Genomic DNA, 16,973 nt, shown 5'->3' with positions numbered 1-16,973 from the left:
ATACGGTAAAAATGAACAATTTGGGCTTTGTCTTAATTAATAAAGATATTACATCTTAGATCCTATTAAAACTTTTTTTCATGTTACAGCTGTTTGAAAGTCACAAACTGAATAAAGCATGTTGGGAAAGTCTGTCTCCAGAGCAAATTGAGGTTTCCTTTGAATAGTGGATTCCAATAATTGATTTATTCCTATTTTAGATTTGTGGTCCTGCCTTCATCTGGTTGAGCCTAGTGTGTGGTTTATCACATTAGAAAAAGAGAAATACTGTGTGCTGCCTAAATTATAGGCCAATTTGTATAATGGATGTTCTATCTGAGATGTATGTCAAATTTCCTGCTAAGAATACTGTAAGCTTGAGATTCCCCTCTTAGTCCGGTACAGGAGTCTCTTGGAGGATCAATTGGTAATTTCCATTGAAGGAAAAGAAGGATGTGTTCTTGGCTTCCCTTCTTTTTTCCCTATTCCTTAAGGACATATACTATGTTTAGATTAGCTGGATGCATGTCTCCCTATTATAAATGATATAATATTCTAGGGTTCATGGATGTATACATATGTATTAAAAGCATAAAAACAAAAAGGGAACAATGCCAAATTCAATATAGTAGTAGAGGGTGGGATATGGGACTTGAGAGATAACATGAGGGGCTTCGATTGTACTTGTGACAAATTTTTCTAAAACTTGGTAGTGGGTAGATGGCGTTCACTATATTTTATATATTTTTGCATGTTAATAGTAATAGTAATGTTAATACTAACAAAGGAAGACCTGATTGTTTTACCTTATTCATACCAGAAAGAAGGGCTGTGGTTGAACTATTATGAAACCAAAGGGCCGGGCACGGTGGCTGACGCCTGTAATCCCAGCACTTTGGGAGGCCAAGGCGGGCGGATCACGAGGTCAGGAGATCGAGACCATCCTGGCTAACATGGTGAAACCCTGGCTCTACTAAAAAAAAAAAAATTAGCCGGGCGTGGTGGCAGGTGCCTGTAGTCCCAGCTACTCAGGAGGCTGAGGCAGGAGAATGGTGTGAACCCAAGAGGCAGAGCTTGCAGTGAGCGAGATCCCCCCACTGCACTCCAGCTTGGGTGACAGGGCGATACTCCCTCTCAAAAAAAAAAAAAAAGAAACCAAAGGATTTTTTTTTCCTTTCCATTCTTGCCTTCTTCTCTCATTCCCTCCCTCCATTCCTTCTGGTAAATGATGCTCTCTAACCCTGTCTCACCCTCCTTTCTCCACCTATTGACATATAGTTAATCACCTACAATGGACACCTTGACAAAGTTATTTTGTATATTTTTGCAGATAGTTTAGCTTTGGAGTCAGACAGGCCTGGTTTCTAAGTTTTTTGTTTACTAGATGTGGGAGTTTAGGCAAGTTACCTAAACACTCTGAATCTTGTTTTTTACATTCATTAGGTCTAGATTATAACAATATCTACCTTTGGATTTGTGGTGAAGATTAAATGAGATTGTATATGTAAGGATCTGGTATGTAGAATCAATGAATATTAGTGCTGTTCTCATGTTTGGTATCCCATAGTACCTTGCACAGTGTTAGGCACATAGAACGTGCTTAGAAAATACTTACTAATTGACTGTATGTTACATCTTAATAAAATTTTGTTAAATTGTTTTCAGGAGGACTTTCGACTGCATTTTAGAAATATTTCAAGAATTATGGATTGTGTTGGTTGTTTTAAATGTCGTCTGTGGGGAAAGCTTCAGGTAAGCAAATCTAGTCATTCCTATTTCTCATTTACCCTTTGCATGAATAATTTTCTAATTTTTCTTTTTTTATTTCTGTTATAGACTCAGGGTTTGGGCACTGCTCTGAAGATCTTGTTTTCTGAGAAATTGATAGCAAATATGCCAGAAAGTGGACCTAGTTATGAATTCCATCTAACCAGACAAGAAATAGTATCATTATTCAACGCATTTGGAAGGTTAGTTTGAATGTACTGAAATGCTTCTGGTAGCCAAGTAAGTCTAAAGCAACATATATGCTTTCAGAAAAAACTGGGTAAGGAATATCCTTTTTATTTAATTTGTTTATTTATTTTTGAGACGGAGTTGTGGTCTGTAGCCCAGGCTGGAGTGCAGTGGTGTGATCTCGGCTCACTGCGACCTCCGCCTTCTGGGTTCAAGCGATTCTCCCAACTTAGCCTCCCAAGTAGCTGGGATTACAGGTGTGTGACACCACGCCTGGCTAATTTATGTGTGTGTGTGTGTGTGTGTGTATGTGTGTGTGTGTGTGTGTGTGTATTTTTAGTAGAAACATGGTTTCACCATGTTGGCCAGGCTGGTCTTGAACTTCTGACCTCAGGTGATCTGCCTGGCTCCACCTCCCGAAGTGCTGGATTACAGGCGTGAGCCACTGTGCCCAGCCAAGAATATTTTTTTTGAAGAAATCATTTCATTACAGAATTATGGGATATTATGAAATACCTCAAGTATGTAGACATATACAATTAGTACATGATGGTCTTTATTTTCATCTGTTGACTTTTATAATCATAATTAGGGCCGGGCACGGTGGCTCATGCCTGTAATCCTAGCACTTTGGGAAGCCGAGGTGGGTGGATCACTTGAGGCCAGGGGTTCGAGACCAGCCTGGCCAACTCTACTAAAATTACAAAAAATTAGCCAGGCATGGTGGAGCATGCCTGTGGTCCCAGCTACTCGGGAGGCTGAGGCAGAAGGATCGCTTGAACCCGGGAGGCAGAGGTTGCAGTGAGCCGAGATCATACCACTGCACTCCAGCCAGGGCGACAGAGCAAGATAACATCTCAAAAAAAAAAAAAAAGTGTGTATATGTATATATAAAATCATAATTATAATTACTCACTGAATTTTAATATTCATCTTATTGAATTTGTACATTAAAAATTGCTTAAAAGCAGTTTTTTTTCCTATCCAATTATTTTTGTGATAGTGGTAGAAAAATCATGCTGTTTAACATAGGTGTACATGTAAATGTCTTTGTGAACTCACCATTATATAAAAAGGTTAATAATTCTTTTTAAAATAATTATTTCCTATCAAAATGATTAAAGAAAAGCATGAAATAAGGAACTTACATTAAAATATTTAAGTATGGATGCCTTTCGTTCTGGCCTATCATGCAAGAAATGCTGAGATTTATAAAAATTAACACTTTTTAAAAGACTATATTTCCTCATTTAAAAAATATTACAATTTTGGGCTTGAAATAATTGACCTTCAAAATTGTGTCTCTAGCATCCAGGGGCTAGATAGTTAATATTTCATTGATTATTCTGTTTTTTTCATGATTGAGAGCAGAGCTAAGTGCACTTAAAATAAGGAACAAAGTTTACTTTACAAAAATTAGTGAAAACAGCGTAGTCATACATTTAATACTCTTACTCTTTATAGGCCAATAGCATTGATTCTTTCTACATTTACTAAATATGGTATATTTTAAGTATTCATATACTTAACGCATTTAAAAAGTTATATTTCTGTGTTTATATACTTTATACTTTCGTACTTTAATATTAAGCATACGAATACTTTTATGAATACTTGTACCTATATTGTATTATTTGTATACTTACGTTTTATACCAAATACTATACACTTTAATATTAAGTAAGGGAGTATACTTATGAATGCTTAAAATATAGAAGTATTTTAATATTTATGTATCTCATACTTATGTATTTGATTGACCAACGTGATCTCAGCTTACGGAAACCTCTGCCTCCCAGGCTCAATAGATTCTCCCATCTTAAGTCTCCTGAGTAGCTGTGATACAGGCACACGCCACCATGCCTGGTTAATTTTCTTATTTTTTGTAGAGAGAAGGTTTTGCCACATTGCGCTTGCTGGTCTCAAACTCCTGGACTCAAGTGGTCTGCTCGCCTTGGCCTCCCAAAGTGCTGGGATTACAGACATGAGCTACTGCACCTGGCTATTTTAGTTATTTAAAAGAATTTGGTTTTTTAGAGAGAGGATCTGGCTATGTTGCCCAGGCTAGAGGGCAGTGGCATGATCATAGCTCACTGTAACCTTGAACTCCTGGGCTCAAGCAGTTCTACCTCGGGTTTCCAAGTAGCTACGACTACATGGCACACACAGCCATGTCTGGCAATTTTTAATTTTTTTTTGTAGAGACCAGGTCTCCGTGTGTTCTCAAATTCCTGGCCTCAAGCAGTTCTCCCGTCTTGGCCTCCAAAAATACTGGGATTACAGGAGTGAATCACTGCACCTGGCATATGTATTTAAATACTTTTAAAATAACTAATTTCTAGACATTAATATCTTAGTTTTACCATGTCGAATTAAGAACTAAAATATATTAAAATCCATTAAATGGTTTATGCACCTTAAATTTATTGAAATAAATTACTTTAAAAATGTTGTTTTAAAATGCAAGGTGAATAACTTTTACAGATAAAATTTATCTAAGATGGTTTCTGAGTGAAATATTTTTTGGTTACAGAATTTCTACAAGTGTGAAAGAATTAGAAAACTTCAGGAACTTGTTACAGAATATTCATTAAAGAAAACAAGCTGATATGTGCCTGTTCTGGACAATGGAGGCCAAAGAGTGGAATTTCATTCAAAGGCATAATAGCAATGACAGTCTTAAGCCAAACATTTTATATAAAATTGCTTTTGTAAAGGAGAATTATATTGTTTTAAGTAAACACATTTTTAAAAAATTGTGTTAAGTCTATGTATAATACTACTGTGAGTAAAAGTAATACTTTAATAATGTGGTACAAATTTTAAAGTTAAATATTGAATAAAAGGAGGATTATCAAATTCATATATGATAAAAGTGAATGTTCTAAGTCTCTCAAACTAGCATTTTGTGTAATAATATGTAATATAAATAAAACTATGGTAAATGTGACAAGCATTTAATAGGAAAATGCTAAGGAGGCCTCATGAATGACCCATAATTACCAACGTAGAATTTTTCAATACATTTAGGGTTGCTGAATTTAGCAAATAAAAATAAAGATTGCCCAGTTAGATTTGAATTTCAGATAAAACAATTAGTTTTTTAATATGTTACATGGAATATTTGGAAAATACTTATACTAAAAAATTATTTGTTTGAAATTCAAATTTAACTGGGAGTCTTGTATTTTATCTGGCAATCCTAAAATACATTGGTATGAAACAAATCACTTTTAGAAGTATATTGCTATTTTGATTGGGTTGTTTTTGTGTGTAGAAACATACAATAACAACTCAAAGGCACAGGAGATTTCTAAACATTGTGAAAAGTTGAATAGATTATATATTTATTCTCATAATACTTTCACTAATACTAAATAAAATTTGGGGAACACTTTTTATTTTTATATAATTTCCAATTTACAGAAAAGTTTCAAAAATAGTACAAAGAGCTCTCTTACCCAGATTCACTAATTGTTCATATGTGCTTTATCTTTCATGCTTTCTCTGTACACACACACACACACAAATTTTTCCTCAATCATTTGAAAGTCAGTTACAGGCATCATGCCCCTTTAACCCTAAATACTTCAGTGTGTAATACTGAATAATTGCTAAAAATGATTTTCTCAGAAAAAAAAACTCCCACAATTCTGGAACTATAATATTGTAAGCCTTAGAATAAATAATAATTTCAAGTTCCAATCTAAAGTTCTTTTTGAGGTTTGTTGCCCGTTTTATGCTTGATGTGTATAGTACTAGGGTAGGCTATTTATTTTATTAAAATTTTTTTTAGAGACAAGGTTTTGCTGTGTTGCCCAAGCTGGAACTTGAACGACTGGGCTGAAGTGATCTTCCCACCTCAGCCTCCCAAGTAGCTGGGAATACAGGTGTCTGCCACCATACCCAGTTTCCTTTTTGTTTTTTATACACAAAGTTCATTTCCTTTGTCTCCCTAAAACTGAACTGTAATTTTGGGAGGCTTTCACTAGTGGAAGCTCTTCATTTATAAAGCTATTTGAAGGGGTTTAGGAATTTATATCACATGGTAATTGTAGAGAAAAAGAAGCTATATACCTCAAAATCATGTGCCCTCTTTACATATGTCTTATCAGGTATAACATGTTGAAATGTCACATTATTAGTAAAGTGGGGTTTATTTATATAGTGGTTAAGAAATGTCAGTTTACACTGCTGTATACTTTTTCTTCTGTGTCCCTAAGGCCTCATACAGTGCCAAGCACATACTTGGTATCCAATAAATATTTGTTGGATGAATGTATGCATATGTATTCAGTATATTTTAAATGAATAATCACAGAACTAAGTTCAATACTTTGTCCTATTTTCCTCTGTCACTTCATTTTTCTCTAAGGCAGGAAAGGAAAGACATTAACCCATTAATTAAGTCAATCCTCTTGGAGACTCAAAAGACTATGAAGTGATCACTGTATATAAAATATAAAATACAGTGTGGGTTCAAATGGCCATTTTGTGTGTGTCCCTCTCTCTCATCTTATGCTTCCCTTCCTTTTTTTTTTTGGAGACGGAGTCTTGCTCTGTCGCCCAGGCTGGAGTGCAGTGGCACGATCTCGGCTCACTGCAAGCTCTGCCTCCCAGGTTCACGCCATTCTCCTGCCTCAGCCCCGAGTAGCTGGGACTACAGGCGCCCGCCACCACGCCCGGCTAAATTTTTTTTGTGTGTGTGTTATTAGAGGCAGTGTTTCACCGTGTTAGCCAGGATGGTCTCGATCTCCTGACCTCGTGATCCGCCCACCTTGGCCTCCCAAAGTGCTGGGATTACAGGCGTGAGCCACTGAGCCTGGCCTCTTTTTTTTTAACCGCCAATCTTTTTGAAGGAATATTCTTACCTCTACTTTGTCACCTTCCACTGGCTCCTTAACTAAAATCTGCCATTTGGCTCTGTAGTTAACAGTCCCTTCCTGTGAAGTCTAAAATCTTAATTCTAAATCCACAGTTTAATTCACAAGCTATTACTTGACTTTTTTTCTGTAATTGAGATTTTTGACAACCCCTACTTTAAAGATTTATTCCCTTGATTTCTTACATTTTGCTCACTCCTGAACCACCCCCCCGCCCCCTTTTTTTGCCTCTTCATTTATTCCTTTAATGTTATTCCTCAGACCTCCATTTTTTTTTTCTCTTAATCATAACACCACTTCTCACGCTTGGGTAATTTCAATTCAGCAGTTCCTAAATCCTTATCTTTAGCCAAACTCTTCAATCCATCTGCCTGTTGCACTTTACTTGGTTGTCCCAGAGACACCTGTGTGTGTCTTAAAACATTCACTCTGCAAAACCTACTCTAATGCCTGCGTCCCTTACTTTGGTTAATTTTAGAACCATTATATTCTAAGTTTTCTAGGCTCATTCCTCTCCTCCACCTTCCCCTATCATTTAGTGTTTAAGTTTTACTGATTTTATCTCCACCTCTCTGATATATCACTCTTTCATCTTCATTGCTATTATTAATACCTACAGTACTAACCTGCCTCCTATACCTAGCTGGTCTCCTCTCTGTTGCTCAATGTTACCACAGCAGGCTTTCTAGAAGCACTATGACAGTGTTACTCCCTAATACCCTTCAGTGACTTCAGGAACTTTCAGGAGAAAGCCAAACTTCTCTGTTTGGTGTACAAGGTCTTCTGATGTGTGATGTGTTTCCTCCACTGAATGTTCTGGTGAAACAGACTTATAGTTCTTCAGAAGCCACATTTGGCCAGGCCTCCCGCCTTGGTAAATGCTGTACTCTTAGCATCAAGTGTGCTAGTCATCCTTCCCCACTTGGAAAATTCCTATGCATCTTGCAGGCCTGACATAAGCATTTCCTCTGTGAAACCTCCTTTGCTTCACTCAAGGAGAGTCATCTAACTTCCACTTTCGTGTCACCACTGTAATTACAACCTACCTCTATTGTATGTCACTTAAATTGTACTGTATTATTTTTCAAAGGTCTTCTTTACTAGAATGTGAGCTCTTTAAGGGCAGGAAAAGGAACCTTTTTATTTTTTGCATCTCCATAGCATAGTTTTTGGCATATGAATGTTTAATAAATGTTTGTTGAATAAATTGATTTTAAAGTGACATCTTTATTATATTAGAGGTCCTACATATATTCCAAATACTTTCACTCCCTTCACTTTACAGCAAGGGTCAGTAGAGTCCCAAGGATTTGTATACTTTAGGGGGTCAATAAAGCTGAAATTGTATTCAAGATTTGGTGTGGTTTTTGGTGGGTCATGAAAGGGGTCTATTCTGGGAAAAAAAGGAACTTCTTTCATGGGAAAAGGCAGCATCATTGAGGAATTTCTTGAATAATCAAATAATACCTTCCTAGGATTATAAGGTAGATAAATGGATTCTTGTTTAAGATTCTAAAGGGAAGGGGAGAACTGTTATAAATTATTTCATACAACAATTTTTCTTAGCTTAATGTTTGAATAAATAAAAATGTACTATCTAATAACGTATTGGCATTTTAAACTGCATGGCACTTCATGTCAAACTGGTGTATATTAAGCGATATGACATCCAGATGTAAGTAATTATGAGATCACTAAAGGCAAACTATCATTTGTAACTCCTGTTTTTTTTTTTTTTTTTGTGGTAGCACTATGTTCTTATCCTTATATGATAGAAACTCATTATAGTCCATTATAAGAGATGAAGAAAACCAGAACTCTAAATAAAAGCACAAACACTTTTATTTTTAATAGTAGTGTTTTGTTACAATTTAGTGAAACAACAAATAAATACATTCATTGGCCACAGCTATACTTTTACAACCAGTTTGAAACTGATTATATAGCTGAGAAACACTGTTAAACAATAAAAAAGGCAGCTATGCATAAAAAAGCCACTTTAGCTATAAATTACATTTTCCATAAAACTACAACCAACTACAATGAGTGGTAAAAGTTTCAAAATTAATGGCCACCCAAGTGAAATGATGAAAACAAATACTGCTAATCACTATAGAATTACACACTTAAGTAATGAAATTCACTTTTTAATGAACAAAAATGAAGGTTTGATATTGTCATCATGTGCTTCAGTGCAGGATGAAGAGGGAATCGGTAGCCCTTTGATTTTATAAACAACTCCTTTCAAGACCAAACTTAAAGTGCTCCTAGTGCTTTGGAATTTTTAAGCAAAGATTGGGCCAGAGTGTATCTTTATTTGTCTTTGGTGATGTGTTAGATGTGTATAAGGAGACAAATGCAAGAATTTGGGTACCCTAGTCAATGATAAGAATAAACTTACAAACCTTAAATTTGGAACAATCAACTAATGCAGCAGAAAGAACCAAGTTATTTTATCTGAAAAATTTTTAAAAAGTAATCTTCGTTAGTTTGGTCAAATAGGAACATTATCAAGGGGAGCCTTACTAGAAAAACTTTATCACCTTGAACCCCAAGGATTAACAAAGACAACATATCTTTTCAGACAGCTCTAGATGATTAGATACCTAACATTATTAGCAAAATAAACAGTTGGCATTCTGAGAAGAAATCTAACAACTGAAGTTGTAATAAAAGTACGCTTTTGTCACTTAATACCACAGGTAACTTTTTATACTATACATTTTTAAATATTTGGTTACAATGAGAGAACTTATAAACAAACCCAAAATAACATAAGTAAGTATATGCTTCTGATTGAATACAAAGTAATTTTGTATCATAAAAAGAAGAAATTTATTTGTCTGTGTACTGGCCTCCCAAAAGATCTAAAGCATTAACAATTTCAATTTTTCCTTAGGGTTTCAACCTAGTGTTATACTTTTGTGAAGTTATTGTATCAGTTGTTAAAAAGTTGAAGTACATTTTAAGTAAGAGAGGAAATAACATTCTAATCAAAGTATAAAACAGAAAAAGATAGTCGTATTAGTTCCAGTTCTGAAGAAATAGATAGCAGACAATTGTAGTTTGTCTTTGAGCATGTTGTGACAACTTCCTAATGTTGCTTGTTCCCTTGGCTTCTTGAGGTATTCAGCATCTACTTCTTTCCATATAGACACTGGTACAAAGTGCATTTTAAAATTCTGTATTAGCCTACCATTTTCTTTTTTTTTTTTAGATTTGGGATAGGACATTTAAGACAGCTTTAATGTAATTCTAAAAGTACTCCAATATTGTTAACCTGTGGTTTTATACTTACCTAGTTTGAACATTTACTTAAGTTTGCTCATTTAGTCTAATGCTGGAATTAATTTGAATTCAATTTAATTTGGCTTTTCCCATATACAAGATATAAAAATGTGAAAATCATAGGAGGAATTATATGTCTCACAAAGTATTGCACTTGAGTTCACTGCAATAATGTATCATGATTTCATTTACCTGAGGACAATCCTGATTCACTAGGTAAGACCAGCTATATCATGCTTCAGAGAAATCAAATGCTTTTGAAAATATATTTATGTTTTAATTTAGAATTATACATTTTGTGAATAATTCTTAAATGCATCTCTAAACTTGTTTAGTCCCAAGAAGTTTCTACCAAAATCTCCCTATGCAAAAGTCACTATTGCTTTCTTCAAGAATCATGCTTAAACTACTACATATATCTCAATTACACAAAATAATCAACTGACCAATTCTACTCAAAATAGCCACACAATTTTCACTGGTATATTTTCCTCTTGAAATTATTGTGGCTCTCCAAAGAACACTGCGGGCCATAACTAATGGATTACTACTATTATTTGTTTAAAATGAATTTCAGTCGCTATTTTAAAATCATGCTTAAAAGAACTGTCTTCAATGATTACACATTTTCAGTAGATTTTTATAAAGAATGATACATTTTTATGTCTTAACTGTGCACTGTTCACACTATAAAATTTTTATTAAGATTTCTGTATAGAGCATACCAATGAATATACAGGCTTTGATTTTCATAGGAAAATTGCCTTCCAGTTTGGTGTACAATACAGTATTCCAGTGTGAACATTGGCATATGACTTTGGGGACTGCAGTGACTCAGAACAAAGATAAAAGTGCACATATGCATTTGATGTTCCGAAGTCAGGATTTTTGGAGCATCAAGTGCCTTATGATCTAATCTCTCTTTTCTCCTACTCCAAACTTTCCATTTTACTTCATTTTACTATGAAGAGGTCAAAAATAATAGCTGTGTTGTTTACCAAACACACTCACACTTCCAGATTTTGTTTTCAGTTGCAACAGATAATGGAATGTTTATGTAGATGGAATTTAAACACATTGAATATTCACATTTATGAAAAACAACTCAAGAATCATGACTTGGTGATGCTGTCAGTTTTGTGGTGTCACATATAAGCTATGATGATTGTTCAAATCTAAATTACTACAAGTAAAGAGCAAAGGAGCAGTATCTGTCACAGGTCCATTCAGGTGGGGAGTGACTGTGTAACTGCTGCTGCCACACCCAGTCATGGTGCCATACCAGCCCAAACTTTGCGAATTTGGTAAACTGCAACAAAAAAAGGCAAGCCATAGGACTATGATCAGGATATAAAAAGTCACATTTGAATTTTTAGCATTTTCAATGAATTTTGTAATAAAGTTAGCACTCAAATACATTGAAATATGTTCTTTGTCAAATAACATAATGCCTTTCTACAAATTTAATGACTTTTATCTAATATCCTGGATTCTATATCGCAGTATGTTACAAAAGAATGAATAAATGCCACTCAGAACTGGTAGAACTTCATCGTCAGATGATAACAATGTAGTCCTTATGTACTCGGCTCTATTCTAAGACATGTATGTATGTATGTATGTATGTATGTATGCAGACACACATATACATTCATTTAATCCTCACAACAAACCTCTGAAATAGGTTCTATTATCCCTATCTTACAGATGAAAAACAGGTTCAAAAAACTGAGGTTATGTAACTTGTCCAGATGAAGTTAGGATTATAGAAAATGTCATATCAAGCTGAAGCCATTAAGCTTTTCTCTTTGCCCGAATCACAGTCAATAGTGTGCTAGTTATGGACTTGAAATGGTTTTGTAACAAGGAGGGCATGGGAAGACTTCCTACGGCAATTAAGTTTCCCAAGAGTTTTATCTAGGGTTTCTCTGGATTTTGGCCAGCACTAAAGATATGGAAACAGACACATAATCATTATAATAGTATTTCTTCCTTGTGCATCACCCCCACACAAACAGCTCTGAACCAACAAGTTATTCTGAAATGAAATGGTACCATTTTAGCCCAAAGGCACACAGGCTTTGAGTCAAATGGTAGTTCCTGATAATGCAGGTTCCACCCTGGGTTTAACATCTACTGCTTTAAACTCCAGTATTGCCGATCTTATTTATTGACATATTACCACCAAATCACCTTTTTTTCATATTTTGGTTAAAGCTTAGATTTGTTTTTTTCAATCAATTTCAATAGTAATTCAGGCTAAGTGGCTTTGTTACATCTACCTTCCTTCTCTTGAACTTCCCAGTCTTGGCAGGTCATCATCACTATCATAGCGTCTTGGATTGTCGAAAAAGTAAGCTCTGGAACTATAACTGTGACTATTTATCATGCCAGCAGGTGCCTGTGAACAAAGTATTAGATAGCATATGAAGATTTTACTTTTCCACTAAGAAAGGAGGCAAGAATCTATTATAATTTTTAGTCTTAACCTTTGCAAGAAATAGAAAGTCAATATAAATATTCCATAATTTTTAAAAATAGGAGAACAAGCATTGGGGAATATTATGATATCATACCAAATTCTGGTTTAATCTCTGTGCCCGGAAAAACAGTACCACCGACCATGCTGGCACATGTTCCCACAGAAAGAGGACCATTCCAAATACTATATACTCTTCTCCACTTATATCTTCTACATGAGCCTGTAAACAGAGTATGGCAGAGAATTTTTACATCTGTTTATTGTATAAGCAATCACCTCCACAGTTAACTTGTTTCAAGTCAGGTAAGATAAAATATATCAACTACAAGCACATAAACTGTAAAACTTTCTATAGTTTGTGGTTTCTCATGAAATGACACTTATCCTTTAAATGACATAAAATGCTCTGAAGTTACAAAGAATAAAAAGCAGTTAATTTTTTCAGTGTATCAGTTTATGACAATTTTAATATATGGATAATAAAGAGTGATCTCCTATTTAGGCCCCATAATCTAAAGAGAGTGACTTTTAAAGACATTACTGTTCCAGCTGCTCCATAGGCAAAATAACAGCACTTACCCTAATTACACCTGTAGAAAAACGTAACATATTAAGTCACTCAGCCCAGCTCTACTTAAAATATGCTTTTGGACCTAAACTACATATTAAATTTGTTTCTGTTCTATCAGATGTTGGAAGAGGGAAATGGAAAAAGGAGTGAAGAGAATCTGCTACAAGGAACCACATGTGAAAATTCCTTCCCTTTAGAAAGGTAAATGAAAAATAGTATTCCCGGAGCCCTTAAATTCAGTACAAAGCTAAATTACTATAAAGATATGACACAAAGCTATGTCAAAATGTACATTTAGGAAGCATATGGAAATGCTAGGAAGTTAAATATGCATAGTTAGAGTACTGGGAATTATGATAGCAAATACCTGGACACCCAAGGAACTACGAATGCTCTCCCATTATCAAGACTGACAAAGCCAGATTTTTATGAAAGCCATTATTTAAACATCTAAACCTGAACCAAATATTAAGAGTATATGTAGTTCTTGGGTAGGGGAGAGTTACTTTCCTCCTAATAAAGACCATATTCACTGGCTAATAATAGGGAATTCATTTATCTAGAAATATTTAAACACCATCATTAACAAAAATAAGTAAAATTAGCATATGACCGAGAGGCTTGTGGCACTATTATTATTTACCAAAAAAGAGAGAGAAAATACTCCTTTGAGAGAAGTTCTCTGTGAAGAATGATTTCAAATGTCACAGGTATATAAAGATTTTTAAACACAAAGCTTTAAGTATGATTACTGACAGTAGACAGAGATTCCATACATGTGTTTGTAAGTCAAACACCACAGTGTTCTCCTAGATGAGGGTAAGTTAATTATCACATTGTTAGACTGGCAATACTTGGTAGGTATTTACCTTATCTGAAAGATTATCCCAGCCATAATTAAATGGACTTTCTAATGTATCCTGAGATATGGTGACCACCACCAAATTATAACAAGCTCTGGAAGAGTAGAGAAGAATGACTACAGAGCCCACGACGACAGTCTGGCACAGAGACATACCCTAAAATAAATAAAAATCATCATCTTTAGTATTCTACACATTTGTCACGACAAGCTATTCATGTACATACAATATGGTCACCTCTTGCAATGCACTCCTACAAAGCACTGAGTACCTGTTGAAATAAACTCTCGATTATCTTGCTTTTCAATTCCTATTCCTAGAACTGCTTGTGTTTAATATGTGTAATTTTTTTTTTTTTGCCAACTTGCCAAATAGCAGCTGGAGAAAGATTTTGTTCTGCCAAGGTTGCCTTGTAATATATGAATAAACAAGTTGGCAAAAGATCAGAACTTTAACTGATGTTAATCAAAGAGGTAGTTTAGACATAATGAGAAAAGAATGGAAAATAGAAGCATTAGTCCGTTTGATACACTTAATTTCTGATACAAAATTAGAATAGAAATAGAGTTCCTATGCTACTTGCTTTCATTCTTTTAGATTCTATTAGAGAGTGCTTGTTAGTCCCCTATTGATGCCACAGTGTTGATGGCAAATGTTCTGGGCACCCATATGTACTTTCAAATCCTTAAAATTTTAAGACTATGGCTTTCACCATTTCCCTCAACATAAAAAGCCCTTCCAACTTAGTGGTTCTCAACTGGAGCGTGTATATTGGAGAAGGGTGTGGTAGTCACCTTTTGCAGAGATTCTTAACCTGGGGTCTGTATTTCCATACAACCCATTTTCTTTGCAATCCTATGTATTTTATTTTATGCATTAAAAAAATTACTCTGTGACATCCTTGCCAAAGGGTTCCATTGCACAGAAACACCCAGTATAGTGTTTTGGAAGTTTGTGTTTGGTTGTCACAATGATTAAGGGGCAATTATGGCATTTAGTGCACAAGGTCCAGGGATGCTAGATGACTTGCAAGTCACAGGAGAATCCTCCACCTAAGCTAACTGTCCTCTGGCCTTGATAACTTTCTAATGTCCTCCTGGACAGTCATGAAGATGAAACACCTGTTTATAATTATCTGAGTCAGAACCTAATTCCGTTTTGAATATAAACGAAGTATATGTTTGCATAGTTTAAATAGAGGCCCAAATTTCCACAAACACATAGAATGTGTAAATTGAAGGAAATTTGTACTTTGTTTTCTTCAGAATTTTATCAGTTGTTCAAATATTTCAGAAAATCATGACATTGACAGCAATACTGCTTGTGGTATACAAGTGACCAATGCAACACACCTGTAATAGTCTGCATTTACAGCTGCTGCATTCATGGTTTCTGTGTCTAAACACAAATATCTATTACATCATGCTCTAAAAGTAACATGTTGAAATATTTATTAATTGCTCTCCTTTTATTTCCTCTTTATGTTACAATTAAGGCAATTACACTGAATTTTATGTGTGGTAGGTAGGTTAAAAATCCATTAATTTCAGGATAGAAACAGGTAATTAAAAATGTTTGTTATTAGAACTGCACTGGATCTTGTGGGGCTCTTGCGGGGTTGAGAACCATTATTATAACTGACTTCCTCAGAACAACTCATTTTAGAGGTATATGAAAAGAAAGAACTAAAAGATAAAAGATACCCTGAAAGATGTTGGGATAGTAACAGAGCACCTTTTTTGAGCTAACACACTACCATCACAAAAAGTATGTGTGAAAATAAAACTGACAAAACTTAAAAATTAAGGCTAAAATTTTCTACAATAGGCTATTTTATTTTGGTGAATCCAAAAAAAGTTGTTAATAAAAAAGTTAATCTAAACCAATCCAGATCCAATTTTAGAAGTAATGTATTATTAAAGAAAAGTAAGGAAACAAGAACAAGAAAACAGAATGCTGTAAGAATTACCATCCTCAAAAATAAGTGCAAAAGTTTATATGCACTGCTTTGGGAAATAAGACAACTGTCAGAAACATGCTATAATACAGAGAAACTCTGTTTAAATTTGTAAATACTATAGAAGCTTTTAAAAAAAGATTGTGAGAAAAGAGCAAAGAATCAATAATGCCGAATTAATACAACAAACAAAACAACCTCTAGTCAAATTACATACATAAAACAATGAAAGACACCCATTGATTTGGAAAACAAAAGATTCACCCCACAAAATACAGGATTACAAAATGAAAAATAAGTATCCAGCGACATGGAAAGTGTTATCAAAAGTTGAAGAAAACCTTCCTAAAATAGAGTCAGAACAAGCAATTCAACTCAGGAGAAATTCTCAAGGAATGATTTTCCTTTCCCTGTCTCTGACACCTACATACCACTTTTAAAGAAATCCCACACTTGATAAGTGAAAAAGAGTTACACCTCATTCCTAAACACCTCAGTATCCATAACACTGGAGTTCAATAGTGTTTACAGATACTTTTAGAATGCAGATATGCAGACACCTTACTAGTCATTGAGTTCTGACAAATGTATACACACATGTAACCCAAATCTCCACCAAAATATAGAACATCATCATTCCAGAAACTTCCCTCACACCTCTTCCCCATCAACCAAACCCAAAACACAAATGCTCCCCTGCTTTGGTTTTTACAACTTAGTTCTACCTGCTCTAGAAGTTCATGTAAGTGGCACCATAGAATATGAACTCTTGTATGTTTCATTCACTCTGCAGAATGTTTTTGAGATTCATCCTTGTTTTTGGATGTAGCTATCAGGAGTTAGTTGTTTTTATTGCTGAGAGGATAATTACAGTGACCAACTCTTCCTGATTTGCTTAGGGGTTTTCTGGTTTTAGCACCTGAAGTCCCACATCCTGGAAAACTGAGACCCAGGAAAATTGAGAAAGTAAATCACACTAATTCCACTTTCTGAT

General features: G+C 34.8%; 2 protein-coding genes across 5 annotated transcripts in view; one reads left to right on the top strand and one right to left on the bottom strand.

Annotated features, from left to right (window-relative positions):
* The window catches only part of ERO1A (endoplasmic reticulum oxidoreductase 1 alpha), a 58,800-nt gene extending 50,771 nt beyond the window's left edge, over positions 1-8,029 (top strand). For both annotated transcript variants that reach the window (XM_054448592.2, XM_054448590.2), the window contains 3 exons: positions 1,645-1,731; positions 1,816-1,949; positions 4,469-8,029. In XM_054448592.2, the coding sequence (XP_054304567.1) occupies positions 1,645-1,731; positions 1,816-1,949; positions 4,469-4,529 (282 nt within the window). In that variant the 3' untranslated portion in view covers positions 4,530-8,029. The remainder of the gene's footprint in view (positions 1-1,644; positions 1,732-1,815; positions 1,950-4,468) is intronic.
* A 2,332-nt stretch (positions 8,030-10,361) lies between these two features.
* GPR137C (G protein-coupled receptor 137C) overlaps positions 10,362-16,973 on the bottom strand; it is an 82,589-nt gene continuing 75,977 nt past the window's right edge. For all 3 annotated transcript variants that reach the window (XM_054448659.2, XM_063651597.1, XM_054448661.2), the window contains 4 exons: positions 14,029-14,178; positions 12,683-12,808; positions 12,389-12,507; positions 10,362-11,415 (listed from right to left, as the gene is read on the bottom strand). In XM_054448659.2, coding sequence (XP_054304634.1) covers positions 11,238-11,415; positions 12,389-12,507; positions 12,683-12,808; positions 14,029-14,178 — 573 coding nt within the window. In that variant the 3' untranslated portion in view covers positions 10,362-11,237. The remainder of the gene's footprint in view (positions 11,416-12,388; positions 12,508-12,682; positions 12,809-14,028; positions 14,179-16,973) is intronic.

Source organism: Pongo pygmaeus, chromosome 15, assembly GCF_028885625.2.
Source record: "Pongo pygmaeus isolate AG05252 chromosome 15, NHGRI_mPonPyg2-v2.0_pri, whole genome shotgun sequence".
In the NCBI taxonomy this organism is placed as follows: Eukaryota; Metazoa; Chordata; class Mammalia; order Primates; family Hominidae; genus Pongo; species Pongo pygmaeus.
Note: the sequence above shows the minus strand (reverse complement) of the source record. Positions and strands in the feature narration are given on the sequence as shown.